The sequence below is a fragment of the Ochotona princeps genome, chromosome 1 (assembly GCF_030435755.1).
Source record: "Ochotona princeps isolate mOchPri1 chromosome 1, mOchPri1.hap1, whole genome shotgun sequence".
Classification (NCBI taxonomy): Eukaryota; Metazoa; Chordata; class Mammalia; order Lagomorpha; family Ochotonidae; genus Ochotona; species Ochotona princeps.
In genome coordinates this window covers 96,970,098-96,988,134 of record NC_080832.1, presented here as the reverse complement: position 1 = coordinate 96,988,134, position 18,037 = coordinate 96,970,098, and the positions used below count along the sequence as shown (strand labels likewise).

Here is an 18,037-nt window from a genome sequence, read left to right as displayed (position 1 = left end):
TATAAAAGCTCCTGTGATTTCCAAACCATGCAAATGCAACCCTAAAAAGTGTAATTACAAAGCCCTAGCAACAGGGTGATGATTGGCAAGCAGTTTATTTGGGCAACTGTTGATCGCTCAGAGGCACTAGTGAGACACTCTGTTATACAACACTGAGAGCAGGGAGAGACCTGAAGGAGCCTAGAACAAGGTGAAGACTGAAGAGCATAGGGAGGACAGGATCTCGCCATCCTCGTTCACAGGAGGCAGGAGGCAGGAGATGAGCAGCACAGTCAGTTCTAACTCCCATACCAGGCCCCCCCCAGGGAGGGTTCCCAACAAATGTCTTCTTAACAATTACTCACTGGGCAAGAACCAAGGCGGGTATGTCTAGAAAAGAAGATCTCCTTTGATATGAGAGACCTAACAATACACAGCACCAGGAAAGAGGTGGGATCAGTTAAGGTATCATGAACACAGTTCATGGCTAGGGACAAGCTCTCAGCCACAGACAGGTGTGCTGGTTTAGGGCGTGAAGATGTTGTACACTGTTCTCACGTAGATTTCATCAGGGGGAGGCTTCTTCTTGCTGCCAGGTTCAAGGAATTTCTTGATTGTAGGGATGTTACTGATTTTCACACTGAACTCCTAAAGAAGGGAAAAAGCAATGTTTTAGGTTAACAACTCGACTGTTCATTACTAATGAAAACATGGCTGTCCAGCAAGTCTTGGCTGGAAGGGCCCACGGAGGACTGCGATGCAGCACATGTCTGAGGTCTGATCTCACACTGTGACTATCCAGACTGCCAGCAGCAGCTGCCGTCAACGGAGATCACAGTCCAGATCTCACAGGCAACACAAGGTGTGGGCTCTTCTCAGAGGCAGCAGTAGACATCATTCTTAGGTCTGGATTGCGACACAAGAAAGCAACCATAGGAAGTGCCTCAATGAACAGATTCATTCAGAGAAAATGCTGTAGGCATTTGAGGAGCGAGTCAGTGGATGGAAAAATCTCTCCTTTTCTCTCTATGTCACTCTGCCTTTCCAAAAACTTTATATATTTTTAAGAAAAAAAAAAGGCAAAGATTTCAAAATGTTTTGTACCAAGATAAACTTATGTTTGAATGCCATTCTGTCACAAGCTTTTTGAATTACCTTTGGGTTTACAAAGATGTACCTTAGGACTTAAGAATATCTATTAAGGCTAGCATTCTAGACAGAAAACCTCAGGGGGTTCTGGTGTTACCTTTCCAAAAAGTGCTGATCTTTATCTTTCACACTGAGTAGTTGAGCTGTTTCGTGTCCTCAGTGCAAGGTCCTCAGCTGCCTGTTGAGGCATGTGTGGATGTGAACACAAGCATGTCTGGGAAGGTTTTAGATTTGATTTCACAAGTTTAGCAAATAAACCTTTAGTGCCTCTTCAATCTTCCTCTTTTCTGGGGTCACCATCCTACCCCGGAGAGACGAAAGTTAGGGAGCTGTGTACTTCTATGCCATGTATTACCAGAAAATGACAGGAAGCGGCACAGACTTACACTGGAGTCCCATCCATGACCCCCAACTCAGTTGTCTATGGTCAAGGAACTTGGTGCAGATTATATCACATTTCCAGGCCTTCAGGTTTTAAACTGTAAAATGGTGATTGCAAAGCCCATCTCCTAAGTTGACTGGGGAGGGGCGAGCGGATGAGGGAACCCATGAAGCAGAGCTCTTTCCTAAGCATACAGTTTTATCCCATCTTCCAAATAAATAAAATTGAGGCGAGTTTACCTCTGTGTTTATAAGAAATATTATCTATCTATATAAATGTAGCATTTTTAACAACCTACTGACTTATCTGCCTTGTTGAAAGTTTCTGTTCTTACTTTCTTTTAAAGATTTATCTATTTTTTATTGAAAGGCAGATTTATAGAGAAAAGGAGAGACATAAAGATCATCTTCTATTCATTGCTTCACTCCCCAAGTGGCTGCAACAGCTGAAGCTGAGCTCCAAAACCAGGAGCCAGGTGCTGCTTCTGGATCTCCCACACAGGTACAGGGTCCCAAGGCTTTGGGCCATCTTCAACTGCTTTCCCAGGCCACAAGCAGGGAGCTGGATGGGAAGTAGGGCAGCCAGGACCTGAACTCACGTGTATATGGGATCCCAATGCTTGAAGGGGAAGGATTAGCCAATTGAGTCACTGCATTGGCCCCGCAATTTTCACTTTTCAGGTATATTTAACTGATGTTGGTTGTTCCTAGTAGTATATCAAAATGATGTTGACGAGATTGTAAAAAATCTTTTTTTTTTTTTTTTTAAAAAAGTGTATATGTGTTACTTCTGGGGGATGTAATCTGCCTATTTTGGCTTAACTTGTCCGTGGATATAGACTAATTTGGTGTTGCCCTTATGAGAATTGGCAACCTTTTTTCCTAGACGTCTAGTCAGTAAATATTTTTCTTCTAGTCAGTGTTTTTTAAGTTTTATAAGTCACATAGTGTCTATAAGATCTTCTCTGCTGTATTGTAGGAGCACAGGAAATCAATGGACATGGCTGGGTTCCCACGAGACTTGCCGGTGGACATGAAAACTTGAAATTCATCTAATTTCATGTGTCATGAAATATTGTTCTTTCAAACCTTTAAAGATCCAATATATGCTTACCTCAGAAGCTACACAAAAATCAGTGGCAGACCAAGGTTAGTTCAGAGGTTATGGTCGGCAGACTGCTCCCATCTAGAGGAAAGTCCATCTAACAATTAGCTAAAAGCACAGGGCCTCAGGTAGCCACTTAGCTACGCCATCCTGGCTTATGGCTTCTTTGTCTCTCCTTTCTCACATGTGGACCGAAGACATTAGGTGAGATTGCCTCTTTTTTTTTTTTTTAAGATTTGTTTATTTTCATTGGAAAGTCAGATATAGAGAGGAGGAGACAGAGGAAGAGCTTCCATCAGCTGATTCACTCCCTGAGTGGCTACAACGGCCGGAGCTGTGCTGATCCGAAGCCAGGAGCCCAGAGCCTCTTCCAAGTCTCCCAGGGAGCTGGATGAGAAGAGGGGCCGCTGGGATTAGAACTGGCGCCCATATGAGCTCCCAGCATGTGCAAGGCAAGGATGTTAGCCAATTTTTAAAGGTCTTTCCTGCCTTGGGCCCCACGCCTTGCCCATGCCAGGATCCCATGTGGGTGTCAGTTCAGATCCTGTGGCTCCACTTCCCATCCGCTTCCCTGTTTGTGGCCAGGGAAAGCAGTCAAGGACGGCCCAAAGCCTTGGGCCCTGCACCTGCGTGGGAGACCCAGAAGAAGTTCCTGGCTCCTGGCTTCTGATAGACTCAGCTCTGGCTGCTGCGGCCATTTGGAGAGTAAATCAGAATTAGTGGATTGGAAGATCTTTCTCCTTCCTGCTTTCTGCATATCTGCCTTTCCAATAAAAATAAATTAAATAAGTGTTAAATTTTTTTTAATTAAAAAAAAGGGTCTTTCCTGCCTTAAAATTCTGTGACCAGTCCTGCCAGAATAAAACCAAGGAAAAACTGAGCCACACTGTATTTCTGGAAAGGAGAAGGATGGAAAGGCTTTTGGGGGTAATGTCAAGCATTTCTCTTATTTGCCCTTGGAACTCACCCTGGGGAGTTTCCAAATGACCCCACTGTACTTCCGACAGAGGCAGCCATACCCTCACATGCTTTTAGATGCTGACTTTGCTTTCTCAGCAGCAGACAACACACACCTCATTCCTGTGCCTATCTCTATGTTAACTTTCCAATGGCAAACTCCTATGGAAGAAGCCTGTTCCAAAAGGATAGTCATAGAGCAAACCAAGATGGAAGCTTCTTTCATCTGTCCATGATCTTTTAAGTCTAAGGATCTGAGAACCAGAGAAACAACTTCAGGTCTATATGGTCATTGCACTTCACAAACTAGAACCTAGAAGAAATCACAGACATACAACCCACAATGCACTGTGGAAATCAACAAAGCACTGAAGGAAAGCCTTGGAGTTTAGGACCAGTCTTCTAATTCATGGTGTTATTTACCTGGAGGAAAGGAAATGTAGATAGAATATTGGGAATTTTCTCTTCTAGAGCCAAAATGGTCTGGAGTAGAATCACATCAGCAAGGCTCAGCTGGTTGCCAACAAGAAACTTTTGTCCGTGGTCCCTTAAAACCTGCAGAGTAGAAACGGTTAGCATTGTTTACAACCCATGGAGGAACTGCTGAGGCCGTCAAACCAGTGCCCAATCCGAGTGAGGGGTGAAACTAGGACCTTGTCCTTTCATTATTTTATAAACAACATCAGCTAGGAGGATGTACTCCATGTGGCGAGAACAAAAAGCTGTGGAGATGAAAGCATCTGTAAAAAATATCTGCTGTCTATCAAAATGAAGACCCTGGAAAGGGAACATTCTTTACTTCTGGACTCTGCTTTAGGTGTTATAAGAGGATATACTCTATTCCGTAAACTCAACTAGGGATGGATAGGGCTTGATGAAGCTCGGGGTCAGAGCAAGGAGGTGGCACTGGACAAAGATGTAGCCCAAGTTTTTTTCCCAGGAGCCATGCCTTCTCTCAGCTCTGCTTCTACAAAACTCAAGATTTGTCATCATGCGCCAGGACCAACCATAACTACAATCGACTACAAGTCACCTTCCTCTCAACTTCCCCCAAAACAGAATAACAAAAGCCAGAGTACCATCTCTCATTTAGAAGGTAACATACAGGAATGGGGCTTTTAGGACCAGACTATGATCCAGGAGTCAAGAACAATGGTAGCAAAGGGGAGACCTACCTTATAGGGAACTCCTATATGTGTGATACTCAGGGGTGTATCTATGTGTGGCAGGTACACCGAGTACGATTCCAAATAAGACACAGCTATTGGAACCAGACTGGGAGTGTGCAGTGACTCCAAGCATCTGCAGTCAAAGGCCTGAATTCCAGTCCTGGCTCTTCATGTTTTGGATGTATCAGCTTAGACGGCTCACTTTATGGTGCTATTTCATTATGAGAATACTTAAAAAGCGTACATGGAAAATATGTATTGTGAAAAAAAAAACTATGTCTGTGTTTCAATTTTTTTTTTCTGCTGAAACAGACTTACTTCATCATTTTCATTTTTCCAGGAACTTTGTGAAGTGCCCACGTACAAGCAAAGGGGTCCCAAGTTTTATCCTGCAGGTGTGAGGAGTCCTGACATCACTGGCCACTGATGACCATACTTACCTCACAGTGTGCTTAGGGGAAGATACCTTGAGACTATGCTACTGAACAACTCAAAAACAACCCTGGTCTTCAACCTGACGGCATGAAGTGGTCCAAGCAACTAGGTCCAATGGATCTTTCCATATTTTTGCAACCTTGTGTTGCAGAATTAAAACATAAAAAAAAACCTCCCAGGTTATAAAAAGAGAAATTGGAAGCTCAAAAAAGTAGATTTAGTCATTAAAAAAAAAAACAGCAAAAAGACAGAATACAAAAAGCAAAGGGAAAATAAAAGAGATACATGGCTCTTTTCCTTATTACTAAGTATCAAGCAGGAAGCCCCGGATTTGTTCCATAAGCATTTGTGAAATGAATGGACATTTGATTCCTAACTTTCTGCACCTTATATGAAGCAGGCACAGAGCGAATACAGAAAGCAGTAATGTGCCAACATGCTGAGTCCTCCCAGTGGCTGGGAAGCTTCAGGCTAGGAACTCTGAGATCATGGCTACCATTAGCTCCCAGGTTAATCAAACTGGGCGTAGCTTGCTATGCTCCGGGCAGCAAAGGGCACGCGGGGCAGCTTCCTTGTGCTTTGGTTATGTATGTGGTCCTGGGCTTCTACGCCACCTACCTTTTCAAACACAGGAAAGTACCTGAGGATGGCTTTCTGAGCCATGTTCATCACTTCCTTTTGCTGGTCCTGTGGTTTCAAGAAAGGATGCATGATAATCAGCTCCAGCAGATCCAGCGTCCCCTCCACGTACATGTCAATCCTGAACACACAACAGGTGCTTCTCTGAGTTTCTTCTCTCTTTGAACTCACCCGGCTCTACCGCTAAGAGCTCAAAGTGCCTTCTGTTACAACTGGCATTTACCTACACCTGTCTATTAAAGGTAAAATCAAGTCTAGTTGGAACTCAGAAAAAATCCTTCAGGGGAATCTAACACATACAAGGGGTGACATCACTACCAGCCTCTCTTCTAGCCCTCCCCGTCCCCTAGGCACCCTCCATCTCATCTCCCAGGATGGGCTGAACTTTATATTCATAAAAATAGTGATTTATTGTTTATTCCATGCTTGGAACACCCCAGGCACGGTATTAAGCTTTCAGTTTTCATTACCTCATTGAATCCCACAACCTTATAAGGAATAGGCTATGATTATACCCATTGTACAGAAAACTTATCAGGAAATGAACTTAACACCTTGCCCCGGGTCATGCAGCTGGATCAGGCTTTGAGTTCAATTTACAACACATTGCACTCTCCTAGACCTTGGCTGTCACAATAGTTTCCTATGCCTAATACTCAGTGATCCTAAATAGGCAAGAAAGGTAAAATGCAATAGCAAAGCACTTAAAAGTCATAAGAGCTGAAGAAATGTTCCCCAGATGAGATTGTTCAGTACCTGAATTCAACTCTTCTCTACTATTTCATTCACACCCTCTATACTCAATCTCCTGCTGGCCCTCATGGCCCTTCTATTATTTCCCTCTGTCAACACTGCTGAGACAGGCATGCGGCAGAGGATTGCTACAGAACTAAAGCAACAGAAAGCTGACAAATGAGAACACACAGAGGGGACACAGTACAGGGTTTTCTCCTTGAGGTCCTTGCCAAAGAGCTGGTGCTTTTCTGCTATGTAATGGAGGATGCTGCGTGTCTGTACCAACTTCATCCCATCAATTTCAACCATGGGCACTTGCTGGAACAGGAGGTGATTGCCTGGGAATGGAAGCACAGAGTTAGAAGAGATTTCTTCTTTGTCCTCTAAACCTAAAAATGCTCTATACTATGAAAAGTGAGAAGCCACAGGCCCTGGAATGGTGTAAACATCTCTGACAACAGAAAACCATAGATTCACTCAGGAGAGCAGATTTAGTTATTTAAAAAGGCCTGCAAATTAATACTGACTGTTCTAAGCCTTTCCTTTTTGGCTTTACCCCCAGGAAAAATGTGCACATGCAGAAGTAAGGGTGGAAGGAAACATTGTGAAGCTATTTCTTAAAAAAAAAAAAAGAAGTTTATTTATTTATTTGAAAGACAGAGTGGCAGAGAGTGGGGGCGGGGGCAGATCTCTACAAGTACTGTGCTGGGGATGGAGGAGAGGGCAATTTGGTGGTTCAATAAGCTAATCCTCCACCTGCAAGTGTTAGCATCCCATATGGGCACCGGTTCATGTCCTGGCTGTATACCACTTCTGATCTATCTCCTGTTCATGGCCCGGGAAGACAGCTCCTTGCTTATGTCCTGGCAGGACAGTGGATGATGGCCCATGTTCTTGGGCCCCTATATTCACAGGGGATACCCAGAGGAAGCTCCGGGTTCTTGACTTTGGACATGCCTAGCTCTGGCCATTCCAGCCATCTAGGGAGAGTAGCATTAGAAAGAGGATTCTGTGTGTGTGTGCATATGTGGTATAGTACGGTGTGTGTGTGTGTTTTCTTCTCTCTTTATAAATCTGCTGTTCAGATGGAAATCAATGAATATCAAAAAAAATTAGAAATTCAAAGTACAGCTGTAGTGGACACTTCTCAAGAGCTCATTAGTCGTATGTGGCTACCAGGGACTGCAATGGACAGTGCAGAATGTTCTAGCAGACAGTGATGCTTGCATTTAGCAGTCAAAGTCATCAGCTGATGCTCGCCCATATGCTCTCATTGATTTCTCTCTGTCTCATGGCTAAAGCCCACTTATCACTAAGTTTGCTGTCACCGGTCACAACACAACCCACTACTTTCTTCCATAAGTGTGCATCCTTTCCACCAATCAGCCATGAGGAACAATCCGCTACAGCCCAGAACTCAAGAGGCCTACATATCAATGGCAAGTAAGGGTAAGGGGTACAAAGCCAGTGACTTTAGGTCAGTCTCACACAGGAAAGGAGAGGTTCCACTTCTGGGTACCTGGTAACCCTCAAAGGAGCCTGGGGTCCTTGCTGATGGCTGGGAGGGAGGCTGCTCACAGGGTTGTTAGGAATCCTTATGGTTTCTGCCAAAAGTCTTCCCTCCAAAGAGTGGGCATGGAGGCAACATGTGGTGTTAAGGGGACAGGATTTTAATTAATTTTATTAATTATCATAGAAACATGGCCCTGTGTAAATGAGATGATTTTCTGCACACTTCCTGCAGATTATGATGCCTGAGGTAGCATGAAGAAGGGTAGAGGCAAGGAAGAGAGAAAGGGAAGAAGCTAGGGGTGGAGGAGGGCTTTTTGAGCACAGGGGGAAGGAACTGCTCCCCACCTTCAGCCAGCTGTTATGGAACCCTTCAACTGGAAGTGACTCCTGGCAGTTTCAGAAATAAAGTCCCTCCTGCTTTTCTGCTTTTAGGTCACTACACTAGATACTTAGTCTTCAGCAACTTGACCCATCCATATTAATTTTTCATGCACACAACACATATACACACCAAAAAAAGAAATCAAAATTTAAAAGAAAGTTGTTTCATTGTCGTACTCACCATCCTGCAGCTTTTGCAACTGTTCTTTTGTTTCCAAAAATTCTTCATCAAACTAAATTATTAAAAAAAAGTCCCCCCCCAAGAAGGTAAATGTCATTGTAAGTTTAGGATTGAAAATATCAAGCTAAATTATCTCAAAAGGCAGGCAGAAAATGCATCCTCATCACTGATCAAAAATCAGTGTCTCCATGTCACTGTCCACTAAAAGGAAATAGGCAGCTTACACCGAGAGCTACCCCTGCTTTCCCACATAGGACCCAGAGACGAGGGAGACTTGGCAAAGGCAAAAGCATGGAGGGGGGGATCCCTATGCAAATTTGAGCATCCACCACATTGACATCACACACAGGTTCTAACACACAACATGAATCGTTATGCTCATAAGCAATAGTACAAAAAGGAAGGGGGGGGAGAGAAAGCTCTTATTACAGAAGACTCAGCACAAATGAATATGGAATTAGTGCTAATTAATAACAAAATAAAAAATTCTCAATTGGCAATCTCCAAAGTATTAAAGGATGCTAATGAATGCCAAAGGTAGCAGAACTACAATCTATGTTGAAACTGGACTGCTGTTGCGCCGGAGCTGGGAAGTGGAGCCCTTAAGAGGTGCAAGGTCATTTGGAGTCATTAACATCTTCCTCAGACCAGTGGGTTCATTCTGGGGAGAGGCTTGCCATAGAGCGAGCTCAGCTTCTTTCTGACACCCATGCACCTGAGTGATGCCCTTTGCTTTTCTGCCAGGCTGTGACACAGCATGGGGCCCTCCCTCACTCAGAGGCCAGCAGGTGCCAGGACCAGGAGCTTGTGTGGCCCAGTCTCAGAATCAAGAGCTAATCTCTTTCTTTTACCTATTACCCAGGTCCAGCTACTCTGTGATAGCAACAGAAAATAGACTAAAACACTTGGAATACAAAATCTTCACACAGTCTGCAAGTACTCCTCTTAAATGAGTTAATTATGAGAAAGAAAACTTATATCTTTACAATAAAGCAATTTGAAGACCTCACCATCCACCTAAACAAGCAGTTAAGCTAAGAGGGGATGCCCAAACATCCCAGATCTCTCATGAGACATTGACAGAATGGCATAAAAACACTTGTAAAAACAGAACCTGAAACAGAAATCAGACAACGCATTCTGTACCACAATAGCCTGGATTCCTCAGGGTTCAAGGGCATCAACTTAAAAAGCACACACAAAGACAAAACATTACTGCTGTTTCTTCCTAGCAAAAGCAACCGAGGAGACCAAGGCTGAGTCTTGACTGGGTCCTGGATGAGGGGAAATCATTGTGGCTGCTAAACAACAGGGACATCTGAGCACGGGCTGTGCAGTAGATGTTGTAAACTTCACATTAATTTCCTGAGTGATGAAATGGTATTGCTACAGTTATTAAGACAATGATTCATTCTTTCTTAGAAGGGAGCTCATACTGATGGCTGCAACTACTTGCAAGTGATTGAGAAGAACAGAGCAGAGAGAGAAAGCAAAAGTGGCAAAGTGTTCACCACTGCTAGATTAAGTGGAAAGACATCCATGGTGTGCTCTGACAACTTTTCTGTAGATTTACCTTTTCCAATTCCTAAGTCATAGGAGGTGTGAGAGGAAACAAACAATGAAACGAGCTCTCCTGAGGATTCATTAAACATCAAATTAAGCATTGAAACAAAAACATTAAAGTAAATTAAACATTTTAAAAAACATTAACGCAAAAAGTAAGTGTTAAAGCGTGTTCTTGGATGTTCCACACAAAAGCACTTCACATCAAGCGGAGAAACCTTCCTGCTGCCCAAATCCTAGGATTAGTCCCTACATGGGCTGTGCCCTGTCCTGCCCTTCTCTCCCAGATGATCTGAGGAAGGGCGCAGCTGCACTGCTGATATCATCAACTTCTCCCCCTCTGGCGACCAGCTGACCTCACAGCATAAGGAGAGGGGCCTCAGTAGCCCTGGCGCCCATCAAGCAGTGGCCGGAAGGACATCTGTCCAAAGGCCCGTGGGTCAGATGCAGTACAGTAGGATTCCCTACACCACACTGTGTTCTTCAAGCTTTTTTTTGAAAAGGAATCCCATTCAGAATACCTGGGAAAGAGCTAGCAAGCTTCAGGTACCCCTTTCAGATTCATAGCCAACACCTGCAAGAGCCTAGAAATGTGCATCCTAAAAAACACCTTTCCTCTTCAAGTGATTCTAAGTTTTGACAGCCAGGGCATATCAGCCTAAGTCTGTGCCAGTGAAACCACTGGTAAGAAGAAACTGGCATGGGGGTACGAGTTGAGAAGGCACATGGAAAAGAAATCCCTAAGTCAAAACTTGAAGAGAGGCTTGCTGCTCCGATGTTGGCAGAGATTGCAAGCTGGCATGGAGTGAGTTAACATCCTGGCATCCATGCAACCATCTGTTTTTATCCCCTAAAGCAAGCAGGGCACCCACCTAGGATGCTGCAGAGAATTGCCCTCTTCTACACCAAATCATTCCCTTTCTCCACACTTTTTCTTCTAAGGGAATTACTCAGAAGTTCCAAACTAGGAGATCAGGCATGGCCTTTAAGTCCTGTCCACCTCCCTCTTAACAAAAGAGATTTGCCTGCGTTTCCTGGAGGACTGAAAGCAAACAAAATCACAAGCACCAGCGCATCAAAGGCCAGCACAATGAAGACCAACCCTCAGCACAGAGCAGCGCCAGTGAGCGCCTCACAGGGGACGCTGGCTCCCCGCATCCGGACGGTCTACCTTGGTGGACTTCAGTGCTTAGTTACTCCCTGTCAGGCTCAACCCAAGCCTGGAGCACAGGAAATCATGAACACATCCAGTCCATCCAGTCTGCTGGTCTACTACTCATGTTGTTTTAGGTTTATGAGAACACAAACGTAACTGAAGATGCCTTTTGGCAAACAGGTGGAGAGTGATGCCCCTTGAAGCCCCCCCTTTTGAGAATACCTATCAACCACATGGCCAGCCCTAATGGGTTTGAGATCCAACTGGGCTCATTGCTCTACTCCACCTGCCTGCCCACTCTCTGGAGTAGGTGGGTTTCTCTTTCCTTTTACTTCAGTAGAGCTGGGTTTCTATAACTGAAACCAAGAATCTTGATTCATAGGAGCCTAGGAGGGACAGTGTGGGATAAACAGGGAAGAGAGAGGATCTGGCAAAGGACTTCAGTGCATACATAGATCAGACATTCAAACCCTATTCCAGAATTACAAAGTCAGAGAAAGGAGTCGACACCCTCACATTTATCCACATAACCACGTGTCTTTACTTTGTCACGTCTACAAGACTAGACAAGTGACATGTGTAAGGGAAGGGGTGCAGCTTCAGATCCTGGGACAGCAGATGTTTTCACTGCCCTTCAACACAAGTAGAAAATTCAGCTGCAGATACAGAGATTGGTTAGGCAATAGTTGTTTAGGTGCAGCAGCACGGCCCACTTCATCAGATCTACCACCTCAAGAGAATCAGAATCCAGGATTTGTATGTAAAACATGGTGTTAACTAATTGAGAAAATTCTGTAACACTAGGGGGCAATTGATAATGGCATGCAACACACACAGGAACAAAAGACACACACATTATGCCTGGATGTTGCTAGGGTAACAATTCATTATTCTGAAAATGAATCAATGGAATCACATGCTTTCCTGGCCTTCCCTATATGAATTGCATCTCAAGCAAATAAACAATTCAAGAATGAATGTTACAGTGGTAAGACAATCACCATTAATAAATGTGAAGATGACAGAGCTAGCAAAACCTCCATTTTGTAAGGCCCACCAACCATGGCGACTGAAAGCTGTTGAACCCACTAGCTGAAAAGAGGGATAGGACACGGGGTAACTCCAGAGTCAGGCTGGCACCGAGGGGATACACTGACCAAGCTCAGCTTTAGACAGTACGTAGCCCCGAGGCAGTGCAATGGAAGTGTGCTCACTGTTGTCTCCTCCGACATGGACTGGCAGAAGAGAGAGAGGAAAAAAAAAGCTCGGATTACTCCTCTGTAAATAAGTTTAAATAGAGGAGCCCCATTCCATCACATTGCCTCAAAGAAGCCAAATTCAGAATGTGGGAAATACTAAAGGGTAGTACTGTCTGTCACCAAGTTAGAAACAAATGCAAAGACTCCCAGAGCTTGGCTGCTGCTAAACAGGGATGAGCGCTCCTTGGGGAATAAACCGCAGCAAGGCTAGAGGTGATACAGCAAAAAGGCAAGAGGAACCTGGAGCATCTTGGAGGTCCTGAGAGGACAGAAGTGTGGAGAGAAAAAGAAAGACTAATCTGGAAGAGTGTCAATGGCCAAAGCTGGGATATATGAGCAATAAAGCAAACTTTTATTGGATTGCAAGTCAAAGAATAAAGTGAATACACTGAGGTTCACAGTGATACAAAGATGTGAAGTCCTGCTGTTGAAATCCTTGCCTTGTAGGCACCAGGACCCCATATGGGCGCCGGTTCTAATCCCAGTGGCCCCACTTCCCATCCAGCTACCTGCTTGTGGCCTGGGAAAGCAGTCGAGGACGGCCCAAGACCTTGGGACCCTGCACCTGCGTGGGAGACCAGGATGAGGCTCCCGGCTCCTGGCTTTGGATCAGCTCAGCACAGGTCGTTGTGGCTGCTGGGGGAGTGAATCAGTGGATGGAAGATCTTCCTCTGTCTCTTCTTCTGTCTATACATCTGACTTTAAAAAATAATAATAAAGAATAAACAAGGATGCGAAGCCATGTATAAATGGGGTTGGGGACACAGTCAAGTGAAATTCCTTCAGCATTCCAAATGTAGAGACTCCCTTCTCCAGAAGAGGAAGCTCCATTCTCACCGCTTTCTAGGTAAACTGGCCTAAATGATTCACTTCCAAAGAACACAGGCAGAAATTGACAAGTGGATCTAATGAGCAAGGTTACTATCAACAGGGATAAGTGAGGTGAACATCATGCCAACAAGAAAGGCATTTCCCCCCAAACCCATAAACCCAGTCTCAAGAGAAAAATGTCAGGCTAAGCCGAGTGTGAAGGCTTGTATGAAAATACCTGATTCATGCTTTTCCAAAACTGTCAAGATGGAGAAGCGAAGGCTGAGCAACCATCACAGAGTGAGGAGCCAAGCAGACAGGATGAGACATTTGAGAGGAACCGGTAGGTTAGCTGGTCACACAGCAGTGTTCGGTTTCCTAGCTTGATATGGTTATGTTAGATGCGGAGTGGAGACTGGGGGTTATATGGGAACCCTCTGCATGGTTTTACAACTTTTCCAGAAATCGAAAATGGTTTCCAGATATAAAGCTTAATTTTAAAAAAATTCAGAGGAAGCTGTTATGGATTTTTAAAAAAAATTTTTCTAGTTGCTGATGGAAAGTCATGGAAGACCTTGTTTAGATCCAGGCTGGGGTAAACCATGAACAAACCTGAGTGAGACAAGCGGACTTGTAATGGGAGAAGATGAGAAAAGAACGGGTCATTTGGCTGGAAATAATATTGGCATTGTGAGATTTTAAAATCCTCATCTGCTAAGGATAAATGTGGAAATACAATACTCCCAAAGGAAACAGTGGTCTGGAGTTTGCTTTAAAATGTTCAATAAAGCAGGTGGAGGGAGACAAAGACTCAAAGGAGCACAGACAGCTGCTGAGGCAGGAGGACGGAGCTAGAATTGACCCGGCTGGTCTCGGTACATTCATTTGTATTTGAGGATTTCCCTAATAAGCAGAAAGGCACAACATAGACAAAAACGAAAACTACTGCATGGGTGAATGCAGCCAAGACACCACAGCTGGCCCGACCAAAGGCATTCAAGGAAACTGAAAATGTACTCCAGAGACAGTAGAACTCCCAGCAGAAACTGGCACATTTTGGGTTAATTCCCTTTTGGTCTTACTAATAAATCTTCACCCGGTAGTGAATTGGAAGCCAAGGACTCTGGCAGGAACAGAATAGAATTTTGGTCAACTACACCGCATTTCAAAGAAAAGACTCTTGGAAGGCAGGCGGGCCTTCCGGGGGTTGGTGACTGGACCGGGCAGGGCTCCGCGGGGCTGGGAGACACACGTTCCCCTCCAAGAGAAGCAGCGCTCATCGGTACCTCGACTCCGGCTGCGGCCAGCACCCATCGCACGGATTCCATGCGGCCTCTTCCGTTGGGGTAGTGCAGCTTGGGCCTGGCTGCCATGATGGCTTTCCAGACTTTCTGAAAGACAAACACAGCAGCCTTGGCGCACCCACCGTCTGCATCTCGGCTTCCACGGCTGCGTGAATACTCAGTATTTGAGCACAGACAAGAGTTGTTACATTCTCCCAACCCCCTCTTTTTGAGCTTTCCTTCATACAGTGAACCAACCACCACTTTTATACCTGAAGGGAAAAAAAAAAAAAAAAAAAAACAGGAGAAAAACCCCCACAAAAGGTCATGGCTCCCATCTCGTTTCTATTTATGTTGTTATCCTGGATCGTGGAATCTTTGGAAGACATTTCATGCTGGCGGTTTGAGATTTCACAGATCCCACACATTGTTTAGAATGCACTTTTATCTTGAGAATCTGAAATTTTCCAAATTTAGCTTCAAAAGGCAAGTCGCGGGGGGATCTGGGCGCCCCTGGGACCCTCCAGCCATGCACATTTGCGCAGGTATAGTCCTAGGTCTTCAGCCGCCTTAACCGCCAGGCCACCCCCCCGACAGGCAGAGCCTCCCTATTGTCTGCGAAGGATGCTTCCCCTCGCAGGCCCGCGGCTGCTGCCTGAGCTCGCGCACGTGCGGCCCAGCTGCGAGCAACACCCCCCGGCCGATGCTCGCTCGTGGGCACTCCACGAGGACGATGGTCCACGCAGGGCCAGAGGAAACAGCCGGCCAGGCTCCAGAGCACTCTGCAGAGTGGGTTTCTAAAACACTCGCACTGTTTCAGGAACGACCCCCAACCCCAGCCTGGGGCCCCCAAGTCTGTCCAAGAACAAGAAGGGGAATCAGAGGAAGGAACGCCGCGGGGGTGGGGGATGGGAGAGTAGGAAATGGGGAAGAGGGGAAGGGGTGGGTGGTGACAGACCTGGAGTCCACTCGGAGCACCGGAGCTGCACAATGCGAGGGGCCCGCGGGCTGCAGCCGGCGCGATCAGCTGGCCGCCGGAGGCCTGGGTGGGCGGGGCTCCGGGAGGAGTTCACCAATAGAGACGGTAGTATTTAGCATGCTCCGCCCATCTGCAAGGCATTCTGGGTAATATAAAATAGTCCAAATTTCCTTACTTTCACTTCAATTTTTGCGAATTGAAGCATGAAGTGACCTTTACTATGCTGGATTACTTTTATTTTATTAGGAAGTTTGTCTCACACAGGCAATAAACAACTCGACATAACTGAAAGGTTGCAAGCGCTCCTGTGGTTTAAATACCTGTTGGCCCAGGTTCCTGTCTCGGATGTGAGGGCGATCTGGCTGCGACATCTGTCACCCCATTGATCGCCAGGGTTGATTCGGCTGATCTGGCTGGCTAGGCGGGTGTCCCCTTCCTCCCTCACCGCTCCATGTGCGTCCCTCCCGAAGCTGCGCGCTCGGTCGAAGAGGACGACCATCCCCGCTAGAGGAGGACCGGTCTTCGGTCAAGGGTATACGAGTAGCTGCGCTCCCCTGCTAGAACCTCCAAACAAGCTCTCAAGGTCCATTGTAGGAGAACGTAGGGTAGTCAAGCTTCCAAGACTCCAGACACATCCAAATGAGGCGCTGCATGTGGCAGTCTGCCTTTGTTTTGACCCCTTTTCCACCACATTTTTGATTCTTGCCATTTCTTTTCATGAGTTGCTTGCATTCTCCATACAAAACGAGTTTTATATAAATTTTATTTAAATCACTTAAATTTTATGTAATATGTATTGTTTCTTAATACATATTGTTTGCTTTGTAGCATTTTAAATTGTGTATAATACGCTTTCGTATGCGATTTCATACTACCGGAGCATATAGAGACCAACTGATCTAACGACTTAATTTTCTAACAGCTTTATTTTCAACTGCACATATCTGTTAAGATGTCAATTATCAATGTGATCATAAGAGGTTTTCCTTTTCTTCTCCCTTCTGTGGAATAAACATTCAGAGAACACTTGCTGAAAACACAAAGTCCAGTGGACTGGACTTTGGCCTCCTACACCATGGGCAGGGGAATCAGGCGGGGTGGGGATCAGTTACACTTCTCTCCTTCCCTAGTGATACAAGAGAGGGCTGCTTAGATCTGTGATCAAAAGATGGTCATGAGGGAAGCATGTAGAGTAAGAACAAAAGCAAGTCAAGCACAGCTGGGCACAGAAAGGTCTCTTCCAAGTAGGATGACAGTACTCCTCCAATGCATATTTCTATTTCCAGCCTAACACAGACGTTACTTCTGTGGACACTGATAGAAGCTGTATTTTCTAATTCTACTGAAAGTGATCAGTGATCATTCTTCATTCACTTTTCCCAACACATCTTTGTACAGGAATTCACTTTCACTGAACTAGGTAGAAAGAACAAGCATTATAGGTTGATCACTTCTTTCCTTTTCTTCACTTCTAATTGATCTGCTGCATGATCCCAAACTGGTGATGTTGTCCTACATTCTTTACCCTTCAAAAGTGATAGTGTTTAATGGTCAACCTTGTTAGCATAAACCACTGTAGCAGTTTTGTTTACCTGAAAGAGTAACCAAGGTAGTTTAATTTTCCATGATGACATAGGCCTGCAGAGAAATGAGACATTCTCTAATGATAACATGATTATTCTATGAGGGCACACTGCAGTCAATTCATTCTCTGGCAACTCCTGAAAGGCCCTGGCAGGGGTGCCCTCAACGGAGGACCATTTTACTCATAGTCTGAAGGTATCCCTGAACATCTTCCTCCCAGCCTTAACCCTTCACTTACCCATTCAGAATAATGTAAAATTGATTTAACAAAACCCAATTTTAACAAAAAGTTTTCCTCTAAATACTCCAGGAAGAGGGAATCCACTTTCATAGAATCTAGGCTTAGTTACAAAGGCCTGATATCAGACCCTGTTCTAACAGTATATTTTCACATCAGGACAGATGGCTGAGAGTTGGATAGTGTGGGGCTACTGCACAGCAGGATAGGCCAAATGTAAAGACAAAAAGCTAGACAAATCCCCATGATGTCACAAGAAGGTCAGCAGTTTCTGATGGTGAGAGGCACATTTAGGGATTTGCCTACACAACACATGTGACTGATAGATCATGCTGATACAAAATCCTTTCAAGCATATTTATTTTATTCATAATATTTACATTTTAGATTTAAATTTAAATAAATTTTATTAATTTCATTAATTAACTTAAATAAAATAATAATATATTGATGTATTTTTTTAGAAGTACAGAGAAAGGAGACACATGAACCATTGCTTGGTTCCCCCACCAAGTGGCAGCAATGCCCACGGCAGAGTCAGA

At 44.8% G+C, this 18,037-nt stretch overlaps 1 protein-coding gene across 1 annotated transcript; it reads right to left on the bottom strand.

Annotated features, from left to right (window-relative positions):
- Positions 1–125: 125 nt before the first annotated feature.
- LOC101531637 (glutathione S-transferase A4) lies at positions 126–15,729 on the bottom strand. Its single transcript, XM_004599447.3, has 7 exons — positions 15,653–15,729; positions 14,698–14,802; positions 8,624–8,675; positions 6,755–6,887; positions 5,794–5,935; positions 3,995–4,126; positions 126–627 (listed from the first exon to the last, which is right to left on the bottom strand). The coding sequence occupies exons 2-7, from the start codon at positions 14,782–14,784 to the stop codon at positions 505–507; spliced, it is 669 nt and encodes a 222-aa protein (XP_004599504.1). The 5' UTR covers positions 14,785–14,802; positions 15,653–15,729; the 3' UTR covers positions 126–504.
- Between the last annotated feature and the right edge of the window lie 2,308 nt (positions 15,730–18,037).

Excerpts from the sequence above, each read along its gene's own strand:
- LOC101531637 (XM_004599447.3), bottom strand. The coding sequence starts at position 14,784 with ATGGCAGCCAGGCCCAAGCTGCACTACCCCAACGGAAGAGGCCGCATG. Across the intron at positions 5,936-6,754 it reads GACCTCAAGGAGAAAACCCT|GATTGACATGTACGTGGAGG; the intron begins GTACTGTGTCCC and ends TTGTGTGTTCAG. Across the intron at positions 628-3,994 it reads CTACATTTCCTTTCCTCCAG|GAGTTCAGTGTGAAAATCAG; the intron begins GTAAATAACACC and ends TCCCTTCTTTAG.